Here is a 25,011-nt window from a genome sequence, read left to right as displayed (position 1 = left end):
TTGTGAACTAGATATAACAAATCCTCCTTCACCTCCACCTCGATTTCCATTCACAGCAAATCCAGCTGTTTATGTAAATATTGATCTAAGTAATGGAACTCTACAATTTCTTGATATTTTCTTTGATGATAATCTTCTTGAAATTATAGTTTCTGAAACCAATAAATATGCAGATCGGACCATTCGGAGTAGTAATCTACGAAGGAAAAACAGAGCAAAAAAAAATGGGAACCAACAACAAAGCACGAAATTCAAGTGTTGCTTGCTTTGAATATTTTACAAGGAATTGTGAAAAAGGCCTGATCTTGAGCAATACTGGAGTAAGAGACATTCAACATCAACTCCATTTTTTTCCACAATAATGTGTTACCGACGCTTTTATCTTATTCACCGGTATTTACATTTTTCTGATGATACCGAATTTGATGCTAAAGCACATGAGTGTCCCAAACTGCAGAAACTGTGGCCGATCATCAAGCATTTGAATACTCGTTACCGAGAAACTATCACACCTGAAAGAGATGTTACAATCGACGAGAGTTTGATGCTGTACAAGGGAAGATTACGCTGGAAACAGTATATACCTCTAAAGAGATCACGTTTCGGCATAAAAAGTTTTATTTTATGTGAATCGAAGTCAGGTTATGTGTATCAACTTATTATATACACTGGGAAAGATACACTTTTTGATGATAATTACCAGCATTTGTGCAAGTTCTCTCAAGTAGTGATGCCACTTATGCAGCCAGTATTGAATAAAGATACTGCCTAACGACAGACAATTATTACACATCACCAGAACTTGCAGATACCCTTATCAACCATCAAACAGATATATATGGAACCCTCAGACTTGCCAAAAAGGACGTCCCAAAAGAATTACAGAAGAAAAAATTAGAATTAGGAGAAATCTGTGTGTACCAAAGAGGGAAAGTCTGTCTAATGAAATGGATGGATAAGAAAGCTGTATCTCTATTATCCACAATACACAACCCTATAATGATTGAAGTCCCATCTTATAAGGATGAAGTTAGAAAGAAACCAAAGGTAGTGATGGAATATAATAATACCATGGGAGGTGTTGATAGAATGGATCAGCATCTCACCAATTATCCAGTCACAAAGAAGAGAGGAAAGAAATATTACAAAAAAATATTCTTCCACCTTTTAGATGTATTGCTGTGGAATGCATTTGTTTTATACCAGAAGCATGGAGGAAAATATTTGCATTTGAATTTCAGACTTGATATAATTGATCACCTGATTGAAAGACACGGCGTTGTAAATGAAAAAAAAGGACGACCAGGAATTTTGCTCAATCCCCTTACGATTGACTGAAAGACACTTTTTAGAAGTGATTGCTCCCAGCGACAAAAAACTGAGACCAACGAGGCAGTGCTTTGTGTGCTGCTCTAAAAGAAACGATTTCAGAAAAAGAGTGAGAAAAGAAACTAGATATTTTTGTCCCGACTGTGATGTTGGACTATGCTTGTCACCGTGTTTTAAAATTTTTCATACAAAAGCTGAATTTTAAAAGATATTAGATGTAAGTATAATAATAAATTCTCTTTTCTAATATCCATTTCTGTAAAGTGTTTTCCCAGATTGCTTATTTCACCGGAAAAAAGCCAATTTTAAGTAAAAATGTAATTTTTCGTTGTAAATAAAAATTATCATAACTTCATAAATTCAACACTTATAATAGTTTTGACTCTTGATTTGAGTTTCTATAATCGATTTTAAAATAAAATTATTTTTGAAAAATATGCATATTTTTTGGCACAATCTATCAGAAAAAAAGAGACTGTTAAGTGGTTAAACGCGCACGCGAAAACGTATTCTGCGCTTGCGCACACGCATATACGCAGTTGTAAAGGTCTTACGCGCATGCGCAGAAAGTTTTTAGCTTTGAGGTCCGGATTATGGGTGTCCGAATTAACGACTTTTGACTGACTCTGAGTGGCATGGCTTTTTGCTTGTATTATATAGAATTCACTAACTAAATTTGTATAATTATTTATTTTAGTCTATGCTTTCTTGAACTTCCATTCATTAAAATGATATTTACATCATTAAGGAAAGTAAAAAAGCAAAATACTTTATATTGTAATCTAATGTATACCAAGTGACACAAAATCTGACGACCATCTAAAATCAGTCATGCCACTCAGGGAGATAGTTTCATGATATCTCATTCACCACTATCATTATTCCTTTCATAGAGCATAAAATTAGTTAATTTGTCTAAATATTGATCTTGTCTAATTTACTGTATATTCCTGATTGTGACTGATAATATTCTAAATAGTTGCTTATAGGCAATTTGTGTATTTATATGATTGCGATCTTAACAATTTTCTCTTTTAAAAATTTCAAATGTAGCCCCATATTTTTGTAGTGTTAAATAATGAGTAAAATTCATTTATTTTCCCTTTAAAGTAAGTCATAAAATGTAAAGAGCTGAAAAACTTTGCATTCGTTCTTATATTGCGTAGTACTTTAGAATTAGGTGATAAATAATTATTCTCCTTTGATGGAGCAATAGCATATATAGCAAGATTTGCTAGTGTGCTGTAAGTTCCTTTAATTCAGATTGAAAATAAATTATTAAAACTGTGGAATACTGGTTATAAAATATGCAGCTAAAAGGCCTAGCATTGTAGGATTTCCAGCCAGTGGACTGTAAAAAATTGTTCATGAAGGTAGATCTCATCTTTTAGGCTAAGTATTTTACAATGCTGAAGTGAGTAATCAACCTTATATTTAGCATAAGTTTTCTTAAATATTCTATGATTCATGTTAATGTTTAACTGTTGCTGAATAGCATAATCTTTGAATTTACTTATGCATCATTTTTATATCCTTTATGCTAATGGTTTTTAAAAAAATTTATATTAAATACATCAGTGTGAATTACTAATTGTGTGTGAATCAGTGTGAATTATTAAAATAGTTTATTAAAATTATTAAAATAGAATTATTAAAATAGTTTAAATAATTCATTGAACATTAGTTAAAACGGATATTTTTTCATTTATTAGGTTTATTACTTATGGGATTTAAGCCAAAGTTATACCTCAAGCCACATTACCATTTAAAGCCATCTCTATTTTTATACCCTGATGAAAAATCCATTCAAGGAAGTATACGGTTATGTCTTGCACTTCTTATCCAATGCCTGAAAAGAGAATATGTGCCTATTTGCCGTATGATTGCCAGACAGAATGATCCACCAAGATTTGTAGCTCTTTTGCCTCAGGTATTTAAAAATTCGTTTATGTAAGTTTTTCTGTTTTCATTAAAGCAGTTAAAGCTGAATAGTATGCAACATTGTTCTTCATATGCTTTTGTGATTTTGCACTTATTGACAGTCAAAAACTAATTCATAATTGAAGAACTACCAAGCCTTAAAACTAATTTAAAATTATGAAAAGTAAATTGTCGATAGCTCATATATTAATACTTATTTTTTTCCTTTTAAAAAATAAATGGAAAGAAATAGGGGTGTAAGAGTGTTAAAGATATACAAAAGAAGTATGGTTATAATGAAAGTAAAATAATTTAAAGCAAATGGTTTGAAAAAAAAATGGTGTCATTGAACTCTAAATTTCTTACAGTTTTCTTCATAAAATTCAATTTCAGTATTTTTCAGTTTTTTATATATTTTATTTTTCACTGATTTTTTTAATAGGTATATTAAATTAAAATTATTAACTGTTGGGGAAAAGGAATAGACATTAGACTTTAGAAACAAAAATGCAAAACATGCATCCTGCTAATCCTGAGCACTGTATCATAATTATTTTGTGCATCTGGAAACATATTTTTTTCATTTTGCAAGCTCTGAAAGAGAGAATGTACCTTTTCTCTTTCAGGTATGAAATTGTAATTTTTTTTTATTTTCATAATAATATCAATCTTAATATGCTTGAGAATAGACTGGGAGACAGATTTCAAAAGTCCTGCTCAAAGGCATCCTTCATCTTAAGGAAGGAACCATCATGTGCTTTTCTTTATTAACCTAAACAAGCAAACATATGCTGTTTCACCATCCCATTCCTTTTAAATTGTTGTTGATTAAGACATTTGTTTTCAGACTGGAAAAACCCTGCAGTTCTTATTGTGGCATTTCTTATTGCTGAGCATCATGGTGTCATCTACTTCGTTTAATGCAGGGTATCTAATTTTGGGCTTTCGGTAGCAGTTCAAAACTCACTGCATCCTCCACAGCATCAGCATAAGGAGATGAGCCTTTTTTGGGTATCAAGAGGCTTTACTGCAAATAACCCGAGTTTCAATTTTTACTATGTCTCTGCAGGGCTCAACAATCAATGGCCCTGGGGCTGAGCTCTTCTCTAGATTTAAGAAATGTCCTAAAGAACTTATTTCTTAAGATTTTGTGCTTAAATTTGCCATTACTGATTTAACAAATTTATGTGGTACCCATGTCATTTAACACATCCTTGAGCTAGATAACATGGAACAAGATGGTAGTTGCTCTCTTCATCTTTTCAGTGAATGCAAGCAATGTGTGCTCTAAAAAAGGTTTAGCAGAACTCATAATTTGACAGTAACGACCAGAACATGAAGCAGAGAAAGTGGTGTCTGGCAACCCCTAAATAGGAGCGCTGCATCACTTTGAGCAAAGGGGACTTCAATTTCCAATCAATCGATTATCTCTTTTTATTGTCGGTATTAGTTATATTAAGATTTATTTGAAGTTTTACTTGATAAGCTATTGATTAAAAATTTTCATCTTTTTCTTGTGTCTAGGTATTTAAAATGAATGTCGTATGTAAATATGTGAATGGCACTTATTTATTAATTCTCCTTTTAATTTAACTTTTCCCTTCCTCTGTATTTTTTCTTGTTTTACTGTATAGGTGATTCTTATTATTTGATTTATTATCATTGTTATTTTTTTTTTTTTTTTTTTGCTTATTGTTTTGCTTAAGTTTTTTCTGTATTTATCATCAAACTTAGTTTTTCTTGTCTCTCACTATTTTACAGCTGCTAATATTGTCTTAGTCTTTTCAGTACTTTAGCTGGGATTCTGTGCAAGCATTCAATTTTCCTGCTTTTGTGTTGCTTTTAATGGATTTCTTATGGAGGAATATTCAGAAATTTCCTATTTTTTTTAAGTATAAATACTTATCCTTCCATTATTCTGTTAGTAATAGACTGCATATTGCATCTGAAATTAAGTACCTGTCATACTTTGATCAATGCCTTGGATATTTATTTACTAAATAAAACAAAAATACGTAAATTTATATTTTATGTTACATATTATTTAGATGCTTTTATATCTTGTGAATTTTCCTTGTTTCAGTCCTTAATCTATAGTTTTTGTCTGATAGTTTTGGTTCACACAATTCATAACATTTTTAAAAATAACTTTTAAAATTATTATAAAAGTGTTTGGAACTTTGAATGGGAAATCAATAAGTTAATAGCAAGGTTCACCTAATTAACTTTTAATCACTAATAGTTAATAAAGTGGTCTTTAATCCATAGTGTAGTCTTTAATTATGGTTGTTAATGATGATTTATAAACTATTTTGAACAGACCAATCCTGTGCTAAAGATAGTTGTAGTCAAAGAGACAGATTATGTGCAAAAAACTAGCTGCTAGTAAAAATGTTTACTAAGCAGATATTCTGTGCTTTTACTCTGAAAATGGTAATGGGACTATAGAAGAAATAATGTATGCTGCTGAAGCTTTTCCAAAAATTCTCACTTATTCAGGGATACTAAAGAAGCTGTATTGAAATTTCTCTTTATTTTAAGAAAATTTCTTTTTAGAAGATTTTTTTTTTTTTTTTTTTTTAAAGAGGGTACTCTTTTAAACTGCATGTTAAGAAAGAAAAATGTTTAGAATTATCAGTTATTCACTTCTTCTGAGAGACATGCACTTCAGTGGATTTTATTTTTAAAGGTCTTCAAGATAAATTATATGTTTGGGGGAAACCACAAAGATTTTTAACTCATTCATCCTATGTTTTCTGTAATTTTACTCATTTGCCTACTAGTGCATTATCTCTTTTCTGTAAGGAGATGGTTTACAGAATGATAGTACTGAAAAGAGAAGGAAATTAAAAATCTCAACACAAAAATGTGCATCATTATATACTGCTTTACATAAATCACATGCTCAAATTATTTGCAACTCTGAAAAATATTAAGGAAGACTTAAAAAAAAGTGTGTGTGTGTGGGGGGGGTTGAATAGAATGTTATAATTTTGATGTTAGTTCATTGAAATTTATCTTATTTTAATATTGTATGATGATTTTGCAGTAAAATAACTGGGTACACAAATATATTTTAGTAGATTAAAAAGTTTGCAGCACTTATAAAAGAAACAGAGAAAATTTTCATAGTTTATTTTTCAGTAGGATCTTCTTGTATATAGATAATACTTTTCACATCATTTAATGAACAGTTCTGTGCCCCTGAAAAAGTAATTTGATTATCTGCTCTCAAAATATTTCACACTTGCTCTCCAGAAGTTCCAGCACATCTAAAGTAGTTATTCACTTTATATTTACAGGAAGAGCATGTAGATGAACGTGGTTTGCAGACTATCCCACCTGGATTCCATGTAATTTATCTTCCATATACAGAAGACATTCGCAGCATTAAAATTGAAAAGAAGCACCATCCATCAGAAGCCTTAGTTGAAAAATCAAAAGAAATAATAAAAAAACTCCAATTTGCATATCATCCAGAATCCTTTGAAAATCCTGGTATGTGTTCTTTGATATGGAATCTTCTTAGTTTTCACTGAACAGTGCAAATATAATAATAAAAAATAAGAATAAATTAAATGTCTTTAAAATATGTTTAGACTTTATTGTAACTTCAAGTATAAAATAGCATTTGAAATATTTTAAAATATTTGCCAATAAAATGAGTTAGATGATAGAGGCATTAAGATTAATTTGTTTGTCTGAAAATGCAAAAATGATATTAAATGCACTGAAGGAGAGATGAAATGTAAGGGTCATTTCTTACCAGTAAAAATAATTGCTTGTATATTTTTAAATTAGATTTTGCATAAAAAGTTAAATAATGAAGTAAAAAATATATGTAGTTTTTGTTTATGAAACATTTGTGCTGTTTAACAGGGTCATTCAGTGCAAGAGTGCACACTATTGAAATTTGACAAAATTCAGTTTTGTTTTTTGGGGTTTTACTTAAAAGTTAATAAGTCCAAAACTCCTAACAGACATAAAGCAAATTATTACTAGGTCAAAAGAAACTAAGAAGTCTTGTGAAGGTTTTAGAATATCAATGCACATTTTTGTGCTAACAAAATCAACCACAGCCGAAAATGATGCAACTAAGTAGAAACAGGCAATTTCAAATTAAAACGTGAGTAGTTAAAGTATGCAGATATAAATCTTACCCTAAGCTGGCGCAGTAACTCTACCAGTGTATCAAATTCAAGTGCAGGAGTGATATCACAAAGCCGAATAATTACAGCTGGCTGGAATCGGAGCTGGCAGAAATTAAGCGTAGTTTGCATATGCAGGCTAGAAACACTGTCTGTCTTAAATGTCAAAAATTAAATTTAAATAACTATCTAACTCATTTACATACTGGTGATGAAACAGAAGGAGAATTTATAGTAAATGCTAAAATTATAAATAACTTGTTACTAAATTTCATTAAAATGAAATACAGTGCATTTAAGGATAACAGCATAGCTTTTTTCTGCAACATAAGCTCTTTTGCCTAACTTAGTAACAGTTGTTTATATAAAATTAATTTGCACTTCTTTTAATGCAATAATTTGTTGTGAAGCAGATTGGCATTTTAAATGTTACTAATTTTGAATCATGGGCATTATTTTAGATTTATGTAAGATTAATGTCATATAAATTGTTGATTTTATCAAAAAAAAAAAAAAAAAAGGCATAATAATATTTGAATTAGAGAGGCTGTGAATTGCTCTGACTTTTTGATTCTAGATTACTAGAAATGCATGCATAAAACAAATTAGATTTAAGTAATTGGGACTGCATATGCATAAGGATAAATTCTTTCTTTTGTTATTTAATCAGTTATTAATTGAACTGTTTGCAAGTAATCTCAGAGCTATTAATTTAACTTCATTTAATGCCTTAAACTGTAACTTAAAGTTTTATAATGTATATAAAATTTTATAGATTACTGAAATTTAATTAATTTTTAAAAATTATTTTACATTTGTGTAAGTGTTTATTAAATGAAATAAAGCAAATAAATCCATCTTCATTTGAATTATTTTAGTTTTGCAGAAGCACTGGAGGAACATAGAAGCATTAGCTTTGAATAGAGATGCACCAGAAGAAATTATTGATTATACCTGTAAGTATTAATAATGTTACTGATAATTCTCACGGAAAGAGTTATTATTATTATTTTTATGTCAAACGAAATGTAGGAAATCTCTTACTTCACACGAAACCAGTTTTTATTTGCTTTGGATAAAATCTAGAAGGATAACTGCAGCATTGCTGAAGTTGTTAAAGTTTGAAAGATCTTGGAAACAGTTTAAAGAAACTTGATGAAGTACACATAAAATGAAGTAAAACATGATATATATAAGCACCATCATTAGCACATTGTTTTAGCATATATTATATCATCAAAATATAGAATTGAAGCTTTATTCAGCTATTGAAAAGGAATTGGCATTGGAATTATAAGGAAACAAAAGTTCTTGCCATTTTTGGCATCATGTTTGATAGTGTGAAACGCAGTGATTCACACTTCAGAAAAGTTATGATGTGATAGAGGTTAGTTTAATGTTAACACTAACCTTCATTGCTCTGTCCTTTAGTCCCATATTCTTAATGCTAATATAGACACACTGTGCGTGTACATTAATGACAGCTTATCCAGTGTCAAAAAGAAATGGAGGTATCAAAGCAGCTCATTCATGGTTGTTTTCTGTATAAATTTAAAATCGGCCTGTCAGCAACACGTCAGTTCATTGAATGTGTCAAGCATGGAATATAAATGAACACACCAGTATGCATTAGTTTAAAAAGTTCAGATTGGGAGATACAAACTTTGTGATAAACTGTGCAGTAGGCTGAAATGTGTGGTGAATTTGACAAATACTTCTAGGTTTTTGTGGTAACAGTCAGACTTTAACTGCACCACTTCAGGGAGGTGTACCAGTTAAGCAGACGGGTACCCTGTACATGGTTAATAGCCAACTAGAGCTAATGAGTGACATGCTGTGTGTTGCTAAAACTCCAAAAACATATCTAGTATCAAAATTAAATCGAAGGACATTGTTACCCATCGAGGCTGCTGATCTTTGATAACTACCGAATAATGGTCATTTTGTATCATTCCACATATAACTAGTATGGGGTTTTTTCAAATGAAATTGAAACAGATCTTTGTTGGTCAAGCTGATGTACAGATTGACTGTTACTGGCATTGAACCCATAGATCACCACTGTAGTGCAGTTGAATTAGATAAATATTTAAAAGGAAATTAAATCAAAGGAGATTAGTTTCCATCAAAGCATTTAGTTGCTGGTGACCTGCAGTTTGATAGCAACTGTTGGTTAACCAACAGGTGACTGGTATGTATTGGCATAATTAAGTAGATTTTTAAATTAAAACTAAATCAAAAACAAGTCCATGCTAGTCAAGGCTGTTGGTTGCTGGTCACTAGCGGTCTGTCCATAAGTTACTGTAGCAGACATGCAATAAATTTTGGTAAGTTTTAAATATAAAATTAAATTGGAAGACATTGGTACCTGTCAAAGTATTTAGCTTACGGTGATCTACTCATGCTCACTATTAAGCAACAGTTAGATCACGGATATGGTATGATGTATTTGGTACATTTTAAAATTAAATTAAGCACACTGATGCCTGTGAAGTCTGTTGGTTGTTGGTCATACAGCTGTTCGTGAAATTTCACAGACATAAAAGCTTATTGACAACATCATCCTATTTGTTTTACAAGAAAATCATCTTATTTGTTTTACAAGAAAAGAAACACTTCTGAAACCTGGAGAACACTTTAAGCTTTGAAGGTGTTACTTAGAAAAGATAGGTTAGTAATGACTGTGTCAGCTGTGCTTAAGTCTCTTCACATCGCTTGACTATCCAGGAAGTACAGTGTTCCCTCGCCACTTCACGCTTCATGTTTTGCGGTTTTAGTGCTTTGCAGGTTTTTCCAAAGTATCCATCAAAAAATAAAAATGAAAAAAATACACCCATGTCGGCAGCCACATTGCAGAAAGGAGCGTTATTTCAAGTTGATGTGCGAGAGAGAAGGATCCCTGCATGTCAAAGAAAAAGATGAATTGACTCGTAGCTCTCATAAAGGCCATAAATTCTGGCTGGAAGAAATTATGGCTGAATGTGGTGCATGACAATCCAGGCTTCACCCCTGAAGAAGTTCATCACTCAGCGATGGAGAAGGCGGTGAGGTTGGCTCATATCATAAGGAATGAAGGGTTTGTCGACATGACAAAAGAAGACATCAACACCCTTATCGATTGCCACTCGGACCCACTGACCAATGAAGACCTCCTTGAGATGACAAAGTCTGCAAGTGAGGAAGAAAATGAAGATGAAGAAGAAACTGAAAAACATGGCCTTACCCTGAAGAATCTGCAACATGGCAAGAGCGATGCAACAATTTGCACAAGACATTGACGACAATATAGTTCGAGCTGTCGAGTTCAGCAGTCGTGTTGACGGGGTTATGTCCTTGTACAGAGGAATTTTGAATCCAGAATACAGAGAAATTTGTCATCTCAAGAAAAAAAAAAAAACAAACAACTACTACCCATCGCCATGTTTCTCTGCAAGGTAAAAGCCCCCGGCTCTACCGTCAGCTCCTCGAACAGAAGAGTCTCCGAGTGAGCCTAAAGCTTCTAGAGTCAAGTGAGAGCCTTTCCTTCACCACCAACACAAGAATTTCCCTCTCTCAGGAAGCAATGTTGATTGTTTATTATTGCATAAGGTTTTGTAATTAACCTTATTAATTAGCACTGACACGTTTAAGTAAATACGTATACTACTGTAATTTTTGTCTTAAATGCGTGAAGTATCAATACTCTTTATATATTTAAAACATTCTTGTGCTTGCATACACGAAAATTCCTAGGGGCAAATCCTACTTCCTGGTTTTTCAGCTTTCGAGGAGGATTCTGGTCCCCCATTAACCGCGAAAAACGAGGGATCATTGTATTCCTCATCTGCCCACTTGCCTCCAAGCTGTTGCAGTGCAGCTTAATATTCAAAAGGTGATTTCAGTATTTTCCATATATCTGCCTCCCAATGATTGCTCCCATCTATTAGCTGGAAGTTTAATAGCGCAGTTGCCTAGATCTTTTATTTTTTCTTGTTGATTTCTGTGGCCACAGTTTGGGGAAGCAGAGATAAAAACTCACATGGTAGGCAAATCGAACAAATGATAAGTGATCATCTTTCTTTCTTCCTTAATACTGGAGAGGAGATTTACTTCCTTAAGTCTACAAGGACCTTTCAGAGCACTGGTATCACTATGGTTTCAGCATCTTTGCTTCCATTCTCCAAATTTAAGACCAAAAATGGTCTAGAAAATAGCGATCATTTTCCTATTTTTATTATGTTATAAGATATTTTCTCCCTTCTTTACATATACCTTTCTGGTACAACTGGAAGCATGTCTGACATGTAATCGGGAATTCTAGGTTTGAATCCCATCGAAGGCATTGCAGGTTTTTCATGTCTCCTGCATTGAAAAACCTAATGTGGTGCCAAACTGAAAAGGTGATGATTTTATCTTAAAAAGGTGATGGACGATAATTTGTCACCACCAGGCTTTAGCGATTGGGTCCACTCATCCCAGTTAGTTCCCTTTAAAAGAGGAAGTATGTAAGTATTGTCGCTTTTCTTTCCATGTGCCTTCAGGGTGTAACTGAAAGCACATCTGACATGTAATTAAGAGGCCCAGAGTTCAAATTCCAGTGAGGGCACTGCACATTTTTCATATCTCCTGCATTGGAAAACCTGTTGACTCTACAACATTTAGAAATAAAGAGATAATGCCCATTTATAAGCCTCTCTGTTTCATATTGGACTGGAATCTTTTCTCCATCTGTTCAGACATCACTGAAGACATGGTGAACAATGTATCTATAGACTAATGGTCTTCAACTTCTGTTCTACAGAAACCCAGGATTCCATGAGTCAAAATAAAAATTTGATTAGCAAATTAAAATGCAAACACACATTTTTGTTACCCATCCTGTGCTACAGCTGCAAATTGAAGTAAAATAAACTCAAAGCATCTAAAGTTCAAAGTAAATTGTAGTCAAAGCATGGCGATTCATCAACAATATTAATAATTGCTTACTTGTAAAGGGGTTATACATAAAATCAATACATTTCCAAATTAAAATTATCATAGTAGTACAAATTGGAAAACTAAAAATGCAAAAAAGGGAAATATATACAAGATTATAAAAATTAATCTCCCTTTATTGAAACTTTAATTCAGAGCACATGAGAGGAAAATGAATTGAAGCTTCATAAAAGGTGATAATATGCTTCAAAAATAATAGTATAATAATATGCTTTGATAAATAATGATAATATGATTCGATAAATAGTGATAATATGCTTCGAAAACGTGTTTCGTTCTCCCGGCAAATTTGAGATCAGAAACCGAAAAAAGATGTTATGTTTTATTCTTTTTTCCAAGTATTTTGAAGATTATTCAGATTTTTTAGTATAGAAAATGCTTTATGATAAGTACTTCTATACACAATTTTATATCAAATGCTGAAATAAGTGTCAGTTCAGAAAATTATTTCAAAAAACTTAAAAATTGATTCTAATATTAATTATTTCTTTGTATTTAGTGCCAACTAAAGATGTCATTGAGAAAAGAGCTGGGAAGTTAATAGCAGAATTTAAATTATTGCTTTGTCCCAACGTACCTGATCCTAGTGTAAGTGATAAATATAATCTCAATTTTGCTATATTAACCTGTTTTTTACTGCAAGAAACTATAATATTTGATAATTTCCTTTCACTCTCATTTCATGTACATAGGAAAATTTTAATAGTAAAGTTCAGAGGAAAAATGTTATTGTGTTAGGAAAAGAGCCAAAACAAAGGCACCAAGAAAGGCCAAGGGGGGGGGGGAAAGAGCACCAAGTGGTTTTGACAGAAAGGAACCATGAAATTTTCTGATGAAGGGGATATGTGAAAAAATGCAAAGTGTTAAATTAAGATGCATAGCTAAAGGCTTCAGTGCAATTACAGTAATCCATTCATTAACAGACAACAAAATTTGTAGTAGGGTTTCAAATCTTGAAAATATATCTACCGGTTATGATAAAGAGGCTGTTGAGAATGAACAGCCTCTTTATCATAACCCTCATAAAGTGATAAAGTGATAAAGAGGCTGTTGAGAATGAAAAGATTTTAGTTAACTAGGAATTCTTGACTTAGCAAGTATAGGACTTTAGCAATGGAGCTTTGTAAAGGAACAAGTTATGCATGTCAATAAAATTAAAGTATTCACATATTAAATTAAATTGCTTGAGCAACTTATGTTGAAAGAAATGTTCATAAATGTTAACATTGAGCACTTTTGGGAAGGGGGGTTATTTTTGTTAAAAGATCACAGATGCTTCATTATTTCACAAACAACCTTTTTTTTTTCTTATAATTTCTACTAGTAATTTTAATTAAAAATGATTAGAGATACCTCTAATTAATTTATTATTAGAGATACTCTAGAGAGATTACTTAATTAGAGACTTAGAGAGGTTAGTTGGAGAAATTAAAAATTAATTAAAGACAACTCTAATTAATTTGTTATTAGAGACACCTTAGAGAGATTAATTAATTAGAGATACCTCTAATTATTTTTTAATTTTATAATTTCTTCTAGTTTTAAATAGATGATCAGAAATACAGAATTTTCCAAAGTCATCGAGGCCAGAATAGCTTCAGATCTCAGACTTTTTATTGTAATACAAAAGAATATGTTGATGAAAAGTATAATATAGCTTCTGATTAGTAGTGTATTGTATCATTGAATTAAATGTGACTGTTATTAAAAAATGTCGAGTCTATAGTTGGATTAATTTTTCTTTGTGGCAAAAATTTATGTAATTAATAAATTTAAATTGGCAGCTCCAGCATATTTAAAAAAATTGTTGTTTCCACCTTAAGGAATGAATTATGTGAATTGTAAAGACAAGCCTTTTTGTTAGGGAAATACAGTTTATGTATTGCATTGCAGTTCGGACATTTTTTATAGTGTGCACAATGTGTTGGATTGATGCAATTAAAGATTAATTTCTAAATACAATGGAAACACAACTTCGAGGTCATGAGCATTGGTCCATTGAAATTATGTATGCTAGATCACAATATCATTGTAAGTTCACAGGACAGGCTATGGGAAAATGTCGTGGTTAGGTGTGATGTTGTCAGTAAAACCACTATCACATCTTCTATACCTATGTGGGACAGCATGTCAAAAGGAACATTTTTATGAAATCACATTTTAAACTTTTGATTATTTTGGCAGATGGTGGTCATTAAGTTGATCACTTTGATCTCGACACTGGCGACTCTGAAAACTAAAGAGAACAAACATCTAAAGAGGTTTATTTTTTATTTATTTAATTATGTCAAAGAACTTGAGAGACCTTAGGGGAGAGCCTTTGAATAACTCATACAGAGAGATTAGTGATAGTTATTAAGGTTGCTCATGAACTGTGTACATATTATGTAAATCAGAGTTAAGAGTTATGTAATTAATTTTAATCATGTAGCTCTTTAGTGTCAGTGTTCCATATTAATTTATGCAGTCTTTACTTTAAGACTTCTTTAATTCTTTACCTTCAGAGTATGTCCATTTAACAGATAAATACAACTCTGGTTATAACAATCAAGTTCATCATCAGTAAGGGCCAAATTCTGCATTCTGCCAATTTAAAATGTATGATGGGTCTGTATAAGTCTGCCTGTCAGACATTACATATATGTGTATCTGGTACTTTCTGATATCTGCACACCCATGAAAAGTCACCTGCTCACTGGTGAATCTGTGAATTGAAGAGCTTGCAGCAAGAAAAGCCAGCTTCACTTTGATAGATGTTGTGTTCATGGTTTTTTGTTTTAAAAGAAGCCGTTCTTTGCATTGGAGCAGCCATAAAAAATCATTTTTACTAGCACTTTTGATGAGGACAAATGTTTAGAAAAAAAGTTAATAACGGAATTTTTTAAAAAAATTTCCGAAAATTTAAAAATGTGGAGCTGGGCCCTTCTTGCTGCAAGCTTTCAGTTGGTAAAAACATTTCCTTGTCTAAATTTATGGGTTATAAATACTCTTCTGTGCATAAATAATAATTAAAAAAGCATGAAAAGGAACTTTTATGACTAAGATAAAAAATCTCTATGGCTGATATTTAAATCCTCACAGTCATTCATAAATTATGTTCATATCGTGTAAATCATATGATGATATAATTATGTATTATCTCAGAAATAAAAAGTGTATATACTTTAGTTAATATGATTATCAATTATTTTTCAACTGTGTGTTCCATAACCAGGATAATGTGCAGAGAAGCAATGAACACAAATGTGCAAAAAACTGATAAATACAGTATCTGTCAATTACATTATCATTAGACTTCAAATAAAGTCTCTGGTAATTTTTATTTTTATGTTCATACATACATATAAAAATACATATCTGATAAGACATATAGTGAAATATACAGTCAAAAATCTTTAATCCGGACTCGTCGGGACTTCGGCGATTCCGGAGTATAGATCATCAGTTTAAATCTGGTAAGATGGCATGCAGAAATTATAAAATTAAAAATATGAAATGGTAATTTATGAAAGCTGTATATATATATATTAACAGAAGCTATATATATATATATATTAACAGAAAGTTTTATGAAGCTATATATATATATATATATATTAACAGAAAGTGTTATAAGTATTGTTGATATGTCTATTATGATCTAAAAGGTATCAAAATTTACAAAAAAAAAAAAAAAAAAAAAAAAAAAAAAAAAGCTTTATTTATTTACTTTCTTAAACATTTCTTTCAATGCACATGCGTAAAGCATACATTACGCATAGTCAAAATTAGAAAATTGCAACCAGAAAACTATTTGATGTGTATTAGTGATATTTATAACGACGAGGAATTTGATTTAAATCATATCAAAGACGGAGTACATCGATATGAAATACTACATTTAGTAAGGAATTATAAGCTGAATAAAATAAAAACATCTGCCCTGAAGATAAGGATAGTGCTGACAGATCAACTTCCAGTTCATTGCGCGCCGCGACGTCTTTCCCCCCGGCAGAGCAGCGTGAAGTTGATAAACAGATTTCGGAATGGTTAGAGAAACAAAGGATACGCCTTTATCCATTTTTTTTGCAGCAATTCCACTTTTTGTTTGATGGACATCGAAACATGCTTTCACTTTGCAGATTCTTTAGCAGCTCCAGAATCGGAAATTCTTTTTGACATAATCGAAAGTTCAAGCTTACTTTTATAAAATTGCTCTAACAGTCTGCAAAAAATAATAAGTCGGATCCAATTAGAAGATTAAGGAATAACGCAATCTGCAACATTAACTAAAGTAGATAATTAGATAATTTTAGCTTAGCTTATACTGTCCGTTATACATTAAATGCACATACATAAACGTATTATGCGCATGCATAAATGTATTATGCACGTACGTAGACGCAGTATGAGTTTACGCATGCGCAGAAAGTTTGTAGCTTTGAGGTCCGGATTATGGACATCCGGATTAAAGGCTTTTGACTGTATATAGCAGTGTTGCCATGTAACCCCCCTTGCTCAGCACGTACTGCTGATGTGTATTAATCATGTAACCCCCCTTGCTCAGCACGTACTGCTGATTTCATCTGTTTAGCATCTGAAAGTGATAAAAATTTGTTGACATTTCTGTTGCACCAAAAGACACTGAAATTAGAAAAATATATGTATATATATATATATATATATAAATATATATATACGTATTGCAATTTCTGTTTTGTTAAAAATTCGTAGTGCGATTTTATGAAGCTATATATATATATTAACAGAAAGTGTTATAAGTATTGTTGATATGTCTATCAAATATATCAAGATATGTTGTTTATAATTAATCTGAATTTCATGTGATAAAAGTTTATTCCATTTGTTGCTTTGTATAAATATCTAATAGAAAAAGTACTAAAAGCTTCCAAAATAAATATTGAAAACTATTTTACAAGATAACTAGCTGAGTTATTATTACTTTTTTTCAGTATTATTCTGTATTAATCTTGTTAAATGTACCATTATATTAACATCTTTAATTTCTAAAGCAGAATGTAATTTATAATTTGGAATTGAAACAGCTTTAACTTTCTTATATGACAAATTAAAAGGAAAAAAATCTTTTATTATACAAGAAAATAATTATTACACTTAATTTTCTTTGTTAGACATCTACATATTCACCATCTGTGAAGAGACCGAGGCTAGATGAAGATGCTGTTCCATTAAGTTTAGAGCATGAAGCTACTAATGGATTGGTAAAATATGCAGCCTTCTTTTTAATGCTTATGCTTTGAATATTCAGAAAACCGGATATGCTACATCTGAATATATGATCTTCATATATAGAAGATCTGTTAACAGTAAATTTGATTTATAAAGGTCTGGTAATCATAAAGTTGATGTAATTATGTTTTTACACAAATTGAAAATATTCATGCCATTTTTTATGCGTGTCATTTTGATTTAACATGAGCAGGCCAGGCCAGTTTCTAAGAACCACCCCACCCCGCCCCAAATTCTAAAAAAAAAATTTGGTTGTATTTTTTGGTGACATAGTAGTACATGTGTACATGAATAGATTGCATAATAACTAGTGGAAGAGAATGAAGCACCAGTTTTTAAACTCTATCTGTTTAAAATTTGGAATTGAAACCCATATTCTGTAGCTTTGGAATGCATTTAAAGTTCAAAGTGAAAGCATTTACACTGAAGTGTGTGGACTTCCTATAATGCATGCTTTTCATAATATAGAAATTCTGCATGTACAGATGAAACAAAAATTGAAACTGCATGTGCAGATGAATCAGTTGCTCAAGTATTCCAGCAAGGACTTGCTAAAGTTATTGAAGATGGAGAATACATGAACATGGAATGAAACATGGAATGCAGATGAACATGGAACCTTATGAAACATGGAATGCAGATGTCAATGCCAGGCAGAACATATGTAGCTAATGTCACATAAAACTGCTAATTGTTTTAAGGTAGCTGAAGTTCTAAGATTCCCAGCATCATTACAATGATACATGCAATTGGTAGAGAAGGTTTCAATGATCTATTGTTTAAAGGTATTAGTTGACAAAGCTAGGAATTTCATTTGTTCTAAATTTTGGGAATGGCAGCAAGGATGTTTGTTGATGTACAAAATTGTGTCATGCAGTGAAAAAGGCAATGTGTGTTCTCTGGCTATGGGAAATGAAATCTCTGAAAACTGTTCAGATGCAATTCTGATAAATTTAATGAACCCTTACCAATGAAACAATCAAATAAAAGATGTGAACATATTTTGCATAAAGGAGGGTGGAAAGGCCAAGCCTTGATGATGAACTGTTTCCACCATTCAAGATGTGTTTGTGTACAGTCCCAGTAAATCAATTTGCAATGTCAACTGTTCAGAAAGTTGTTCATGAAGAGTTGAAACTGGCTGTGTTTAAATGACAGATTTGTCAACAAATGAAACCTAATAATCGAGCCATTTGTAAGGAATTTTCTGTATGGACATTCTTGACCGTATCAGTAATTATGATAGATTTCTTTATAAAATTTTGTTTAGCAATGAAGTAACATTTCTTGTTTCAGGAGAGGTTAATCGACATCACTTCAAGATTGGGGGGGGGGGAATAAAACCTACATTGCATAAGGGAAATTAAGCAAGGTAACCCTAAAGTTAATGTTTGGTATGAACTAACTTATAACAGATTGATCCTTTTTTTGTTCTAGTAGTCATCAATTAATTCAAGCATTTATTTTGATATGCTGAGGTTGTTTCCTGCTGCAATTAGAGGTGCAGCCAAACCTTTTCTCCAATAGGATAGGATTCTTGTCATTGAGCTATACATGTACATAATTTCCTTGATGGAACATTCTGAATCGTTGGATTAGTAGAGATGGCTTGATTTTATGGCCATCCCATTTTTAGGACATTACATCACTCAAATTCTTTTTCTGGGGATACCTGAAGAACTGAGTTTATGCTGCAGAGATTTGCAGCATCAAAGAATTAAAAAATTTAATGACCACAGAAACAGCTATAATGAGACTGCATAAATGTTCTTAATACAATTTGGAGGTAAATTGAAAACAGACTTGATATTCTCATGTTACAGGATATTAATATAAAATCCCTTGAAGTGCTAAATATTCAATTAGTTTCCCCTCTCCCTAATCTCTTATTCTGTATTATTTAAAGCAGTTCTTTATCTGGTCTGTAAATAATGGACACTCTGTAACATAATAAACTGAAATTAATATTTTCATATTTTTCTTAAATTATTGTTGCTGACTTTTTAGATCCAAAACCAACTTTCTTTTCTTCAACTAATACTATGTCTTTTTTACATGTATCCTTCAAAAATCTATCTATTCTGTAAAAACAGAATTAGATATTATATAATTTCAGTTTCAGATCTCAAAATGTGCATTGGGTTGTCAGTTAAGCATATCTGCTCCCTCCCAAATCTCAGCTACTGTAATCATCTACACTTGACTAAGTTCATCAATAATGAATTTTTCTTCATATTTCAAGGCTTGCCAACATTTTATTAGAATATCAAAATTTCAGTGTTAAAAAATACTATGTTTTGTAGAATACATTGAGCCACATTTTCAACTCCATATTATTACTGAAGGAAGCACTTCAATAGCAACCAGGAAAGATGATAATTTAGGTATTAAATCAGAAAACCATAGTGAATATGATAAAACTTTCCCACCGAGTTCTTGAATAATAATTTTAATCAGATTAGTGACAAGGAACTGATCATTGTAGTATCATCACATCATGTCACTAGTTCAGGCTGTTTTTGCTGGATTGCCTTATTGATCCAGTGCGTTTGCTAAATGTAAATTCTGAACTGAGTATGAAGTTTTAAGCATCGTGTTAATGGGTTATGTCAACCTCATTCCACCAAACACATTTATTCTCTTATAGATACAGCTTTGTGATTGGTCAATATCTTGCTTGCTTAAATCTCAAATATTCTTTCCTCTGCTTCATATTAATGTAAAGACACCAGTTTTTATTTCCAATAACAGTGCTAAGAAAACAAATATCCTATCTACAAGTGGCTTAGTTTTGGATGAGTAAATTGATGATAATAGTGGAGCACTGGGAGAATCTGTTTGTTCATGGCATGTATGGCTGCTATCTGCCAGGCTTTAGGATTTTAACAATCAAATGAAGGTAAGAGGAATCAGAGTCATGATAGCATCCATTTTCCTTGATCAGTTAGTTATCTTTTGAATTGATACAAATTCTCATAATGTTCATTAACTGTGATAAGCCAGGTGGATTGGAGAGTATGTGAGGTCGAAGTGTCCCTTATTGAAATGTAAATATCATTTCTGCATAATTCTCTGTGTAATAGCAACTTTTTCATAAGGGTGTAATAGCGACTTTTTAATGTTCTTTGAGTAACACTACAACTTTTGGGCATGAATGAAATTAAAGAGAAATGGTTGTTGTAAATGCTAATTTGTGTCTACTCGATGCTCCAGGTAAAAGCAAAAATGAAATTGTTTCTTATGTTCTTTTTTGTTGTTCTTTCTGTAATGATTTTTTTTTATATTGTTCATTTATTTAGGTGTGAGAACTTTGAACTGTTTTAATGTGTGCTGAAATTGTTTTATTTATTATTATTTTTTTCTTCAAATGAGTGATTTTAGCATAGATCAATCAATTATACCTAGTGTTAATATATAATGTTATTTTTAAAATATATCAAGTGTAAGTCTAGTTAGCTTTCAAGTGATTTTAGCAATCTCACGATGATTTCCAGTTCAAAAAGGAAATCATCCAAATGCATAATGTGCTTAAATACAGTCTTTATGAGCAGATCCAAAAAACTCTGCCACTCAGAGGATTAATTATTGCTTTCTTTTATTTCAACTTATGAAAGATTTCATGGAATGGTGTGTTTCTAGAAAGCAGAGAAAATGTATATTGGATGTTTGGTGACCTTTGCTGCCATGGTTAGCTCTTTTGTTTAATACCTGAATGCAAATTGTTTTCAGAATATATCAGGACCATTGTTCATAACATACAAATGGCCCGCTAGTAGCCAAATGGTAAAACTATTGAACATTGGTACTTCGGTCTGGGGTTTGAATCCTGGCAAATGAGCTGGCTGCATGGGCATTTTCGTGGTTTTTCCCATGTGTAATGTGTATACGAGCCAGTTTCCTTTAGACAGTCCTCCACGAAGCCATCCCTTCCCTTAGGCAGATATCTCCCAAACCATAATTTACAGTTGCCTCTTTTAATGTGCTTTCCTCCTTTTACAAACTCCAAATACTTATAACAATTTCATCTTTATATTTAAATAGAATATTTTTTTACTATCTTTAAAATTATTCAGTAGTAGTAAGATTATTGAATATAGTACATTTAGAATTTTATGTTAAAAAGAAATATGCTTAGCACTTCCTTCCCCAAAACATGAAATGAATCATTCAGCATAAAATATCTTTTTTGTTATTTGTTTTATTAAATATTTGTTTACCAACCTCAATAAGGCATAAATAGTTTTCACACACAAATGACCTAAATAATGTTTTCATAAGTTTGATATTAGCTGCAACCTTCACAGAAATATGCTTGATAATAATCAAATTTTGATTTTCACAGCAATTTTCAAAATAGCTTTTGTAGAAAACTGTTTTACTCAATTCTGTGATAAAGCAGTTTGTTAGCACAAGAGCCACAGGTATTATTTTGATGTATGTATCCTTTGGTAGTCTGTGGCAGTTTTTATTTTTCCCAACCTCTGATTTCATGGCCTTCATTCATTTTTATATGAAGACATTTGTAGAGCTATAATTATTGCAGTGCATATATTAATGGAACTGCTGATACTGCTCAAACTGTAGCTATAATATTAACAACCTGGCTGCCATTTGTGATGATAAAAAAATCTATTAAGGAATATTGGCTTGTTGTGTTGTACTATTATTATTATTAAAATTTAAAATATATGTTAATGATACCAAGTTGTTAGCAGTGTTTTATCTTTCTAAAGCCACCACTTTCATTCATGTCAAGAAAATTTATTATATTTTTATTATTGTTATTTAAGCTAAGTATTTTATGTAGTGAATATAAATTACTCATTTATCACTGATATGTTTAATTCAGAATTAACTTAATTATATATTCTTTAATGTTTGAATTATTTTTGACAATATGATTTTCTCTTCCTTCAGTTGGCTCGCTATAAAGCTAATATATTAAAAGAATTTTGTAAAAGAAATGGTATTCGCTGTCCTTCTGGTGCCAAGAAAGCGGAGATTATGGAAGCTATAAAGCAATATTATCATGAACAGTAAAATTCTCACTTTCAAACATCACATTTGAAACATAATTTTATAAATACTGAATAAATAATATTAGCAACTGTGAATATATTGTTTATGTACATATATATGATTATGTAAAAATTCATTTTAAAATCAAATTGGGATATTTTCATTCTTTAAGTAATTAAAAATTTTAGAAAAGAACATTTGTATGTATATTACATAACATTTTTCTATGAATAAAAAAGCTTTTTTGTATTCAGAATTAAAATACTATGCAATTGTAGGGTTTGTTTGCTAAATTGCATCTGTGTGCCATGAAAATGATGCAGACACATTTTAGAATTTTATTAAAAAAATGCTGTGTGTAGTGTGAAATTCAGCATTTTATTGTATGCAGTAATATGAATGTTCAAAAGTGTTTTATGTATGTATATATATGAAATAAAAGGTATGTCACACATGTCTTCTTTTTTTTCTCTTAATTCTTTAATTGTAATTTTTATAACAGAATTTTCCTTTGCATCTGTTTTAATGTTAACATATTTTTTTTCCATTTTAGTTAACAGAAAAAATTGAAAAAGGGAAATAATATTGCGTTTTTCTCTGTTGTATAATTTTATTATTAATTGAAAAAACGATTCTAAAAGAGACTGTAGATTTTTGATATTGTTTCTAATATCAATCAATGAAATATGGTAAAAAATAATTCTTATTAAATATCTTCTTAAAGTTTCTTATAACAGGGTTGCCACTCAAAGAGGAGAATGAAATTCCCCGACTTTTCCAGGTGTGTTCTGAGAAAATTCCAGTCTATCTGCATAGTGCGTGTTGGCTGCGCTGAGAAGTAAATTAATTATGATACCACTTGAAAACACAAAAATTTTCCAATTGTATATGACTTATTATATATATATAATCCCGAAAGCATTACTATTATAGCTATAATAGGAGTTTTCTCCCCTGAAGATTGAGATTAGAATGTGCCCAATTTGGATTTAAAAATGAATTTTTTTGCAGACATTTTGCAGCTAAACGAAAGAAAGAAATCTATTTAATGATAATTTAAAATAAATTCTGGTATTTTATATATTTAGCAGCATACATAAGCAAAAATATGTGCATGATATTTTGTGATAGTATGTCATCATACTGCTAGATTTAGTTTCAGAATTATGCCAGAGTATTGCCTGAAATTTGAAAGTATTATTAACTAATAAATAATATAATAAATAAATTTAGAGGAAAGAAGAACATTAAATGATATAAATAATATTAAAATGAAGTTAATTACTTAAAAATTGAATTATAATAATCAGTGCTATTTTGGCAAATATAGTCATAAAATGAAAAATAAGGCATTTATTAAAAGGAAAAAAAAGATTAAAAGATTTTGCGGTAAAATCCTAGTCTTTGCTACGGCCTTGGTAAAATTTTGAAAACTGCCGCCAATACCAAAATGACTGGTATACTGCCCAATACCTTCTTAAACAGAAACTAAGAGACAGAGGGATTTAACTGTTGTTATTCCTCATCATAATGTCTCCAAATCCCTGTGTACCATACATGGAGGTTAGAATAAAAAAATATGTATTGTTAAGATAAAAAACTTGTCTGTAACAGGAATGGCTCCGTCCCAACATAGAGGGAAACAAACAGCTGCGTATGCACGAAATATCTGTCACCGAAGCTAGCGAAGTTCGAAGGTCAAGTTTATCAAAAATACATAAAACGAGTATCGTTTTAAATTTATTTAAACTTTAAAGGAAAAGAAAATGTTTTTTGCGCGAGTAAATTAATTAATAGATTAGTCATTTTGAGCAAAAAAGTACGAAAATCCAAGTATAAAATTATTGTGAAAGTCAAAGAACATTTCTTCTTAACACATGCTCCACAATTTCCTGTACATATTGCAGAGGGGGAAATTCTCACCGTCAGGTTCCCTCTTCAGATCCCTTGGTGAGTTTTTCCCTCTGCTTTTTAGCAGCACTATAGCAAATTGATTTACATTACGTCTATGAAACCTTTCTTTCTTTACATAGACGTTCTTACATTATAACAAAGTACATGGAGGGCACTTCCTTTGTACTGCATATTAGGATTAAACCGATTTTGTTGTATACGAGAATAGGAAGGTATTTTCTTTAGTTCAACATGCACTGCACATGCGAGTCTTAGGATTCTCAAGATTACTAGAAATCATACTTGACGGAAACTTGCTTTGCCTTTCTAAAAAAGACAATCTGATTGGAGCTGCGAAAATTGGCTCTACGCCAGCTGCCCGAATGACGCTCATCCGAAACATAATTTGCCAACAAAGTGATCGCTTTCAACTTTGGCGCAAAACTTGCTCTTTTTGGGTCGCCATATGACATTCCCT

The 25,011-nt window shown here is 31.3% G+C and overlaps 1 protein-coding gene across 3 annotated transcripts in view; it reads left to right on the top strand.

The window, feature by feature from the left end:
- The window catches only part of Irbp (Inverted repeat-binding protein), a 61,830-nt gene extending 38,732 nt beyond the window's left edge, over nt 1-23,098 (top strand). For all 3 annotated transcript variants that reach the window (XM_035348902.2, XM_035348901.2, XM_085814507.1), the window contains 6 exons: nt 3,042-3,259; nt 6,552-6,747; nt 8,276-8,353; nt 12,871-12,959; nt 17,504-17,593; nt 22,539-23,098. In XM_035348902.2, coding sequence (XP_035204793.1) covers nt 3,042-3,259; nt 6,552-6,747; nt 8,276-8,353; nt 12,871-12,959; nt 17,504-17,593; nt 22,539-22,661 — 794 coding nt within the window. In that variant the 3' untranslated portion in view covers nt 22,662-23,098. The remainder of the gene's footprint in view (nt 1-3,041; nt 3,260-6,551; nt 6,748-8,275; nt 8,354-12,870; nt 12,960-17,503; nt 17,594-22,538) is intronic.
- Nucleotides 23,099-25,011: the final 1,913 nt, after the last annotated feature.

Source organism: Stegodyphus dumicola, chromosome 4, assembly GCF_044657685.1.
Source record: "Stegodyphus dumicola isolate Sdum_Otavi_A_Nest chromosome 4, ASM4465768v1".
In the NCBI taxonomy this organism is placed as follows: domain Eukaryota; kingdom Metazoa; phylum Arthropoda; class Arachnida; order Araneae; family Eresidae; genus Stegodyphus; species Stegodyphus dumicola.
This window is presented reverse-complemented; position numbering and strand designations above follow the sequence as displayed.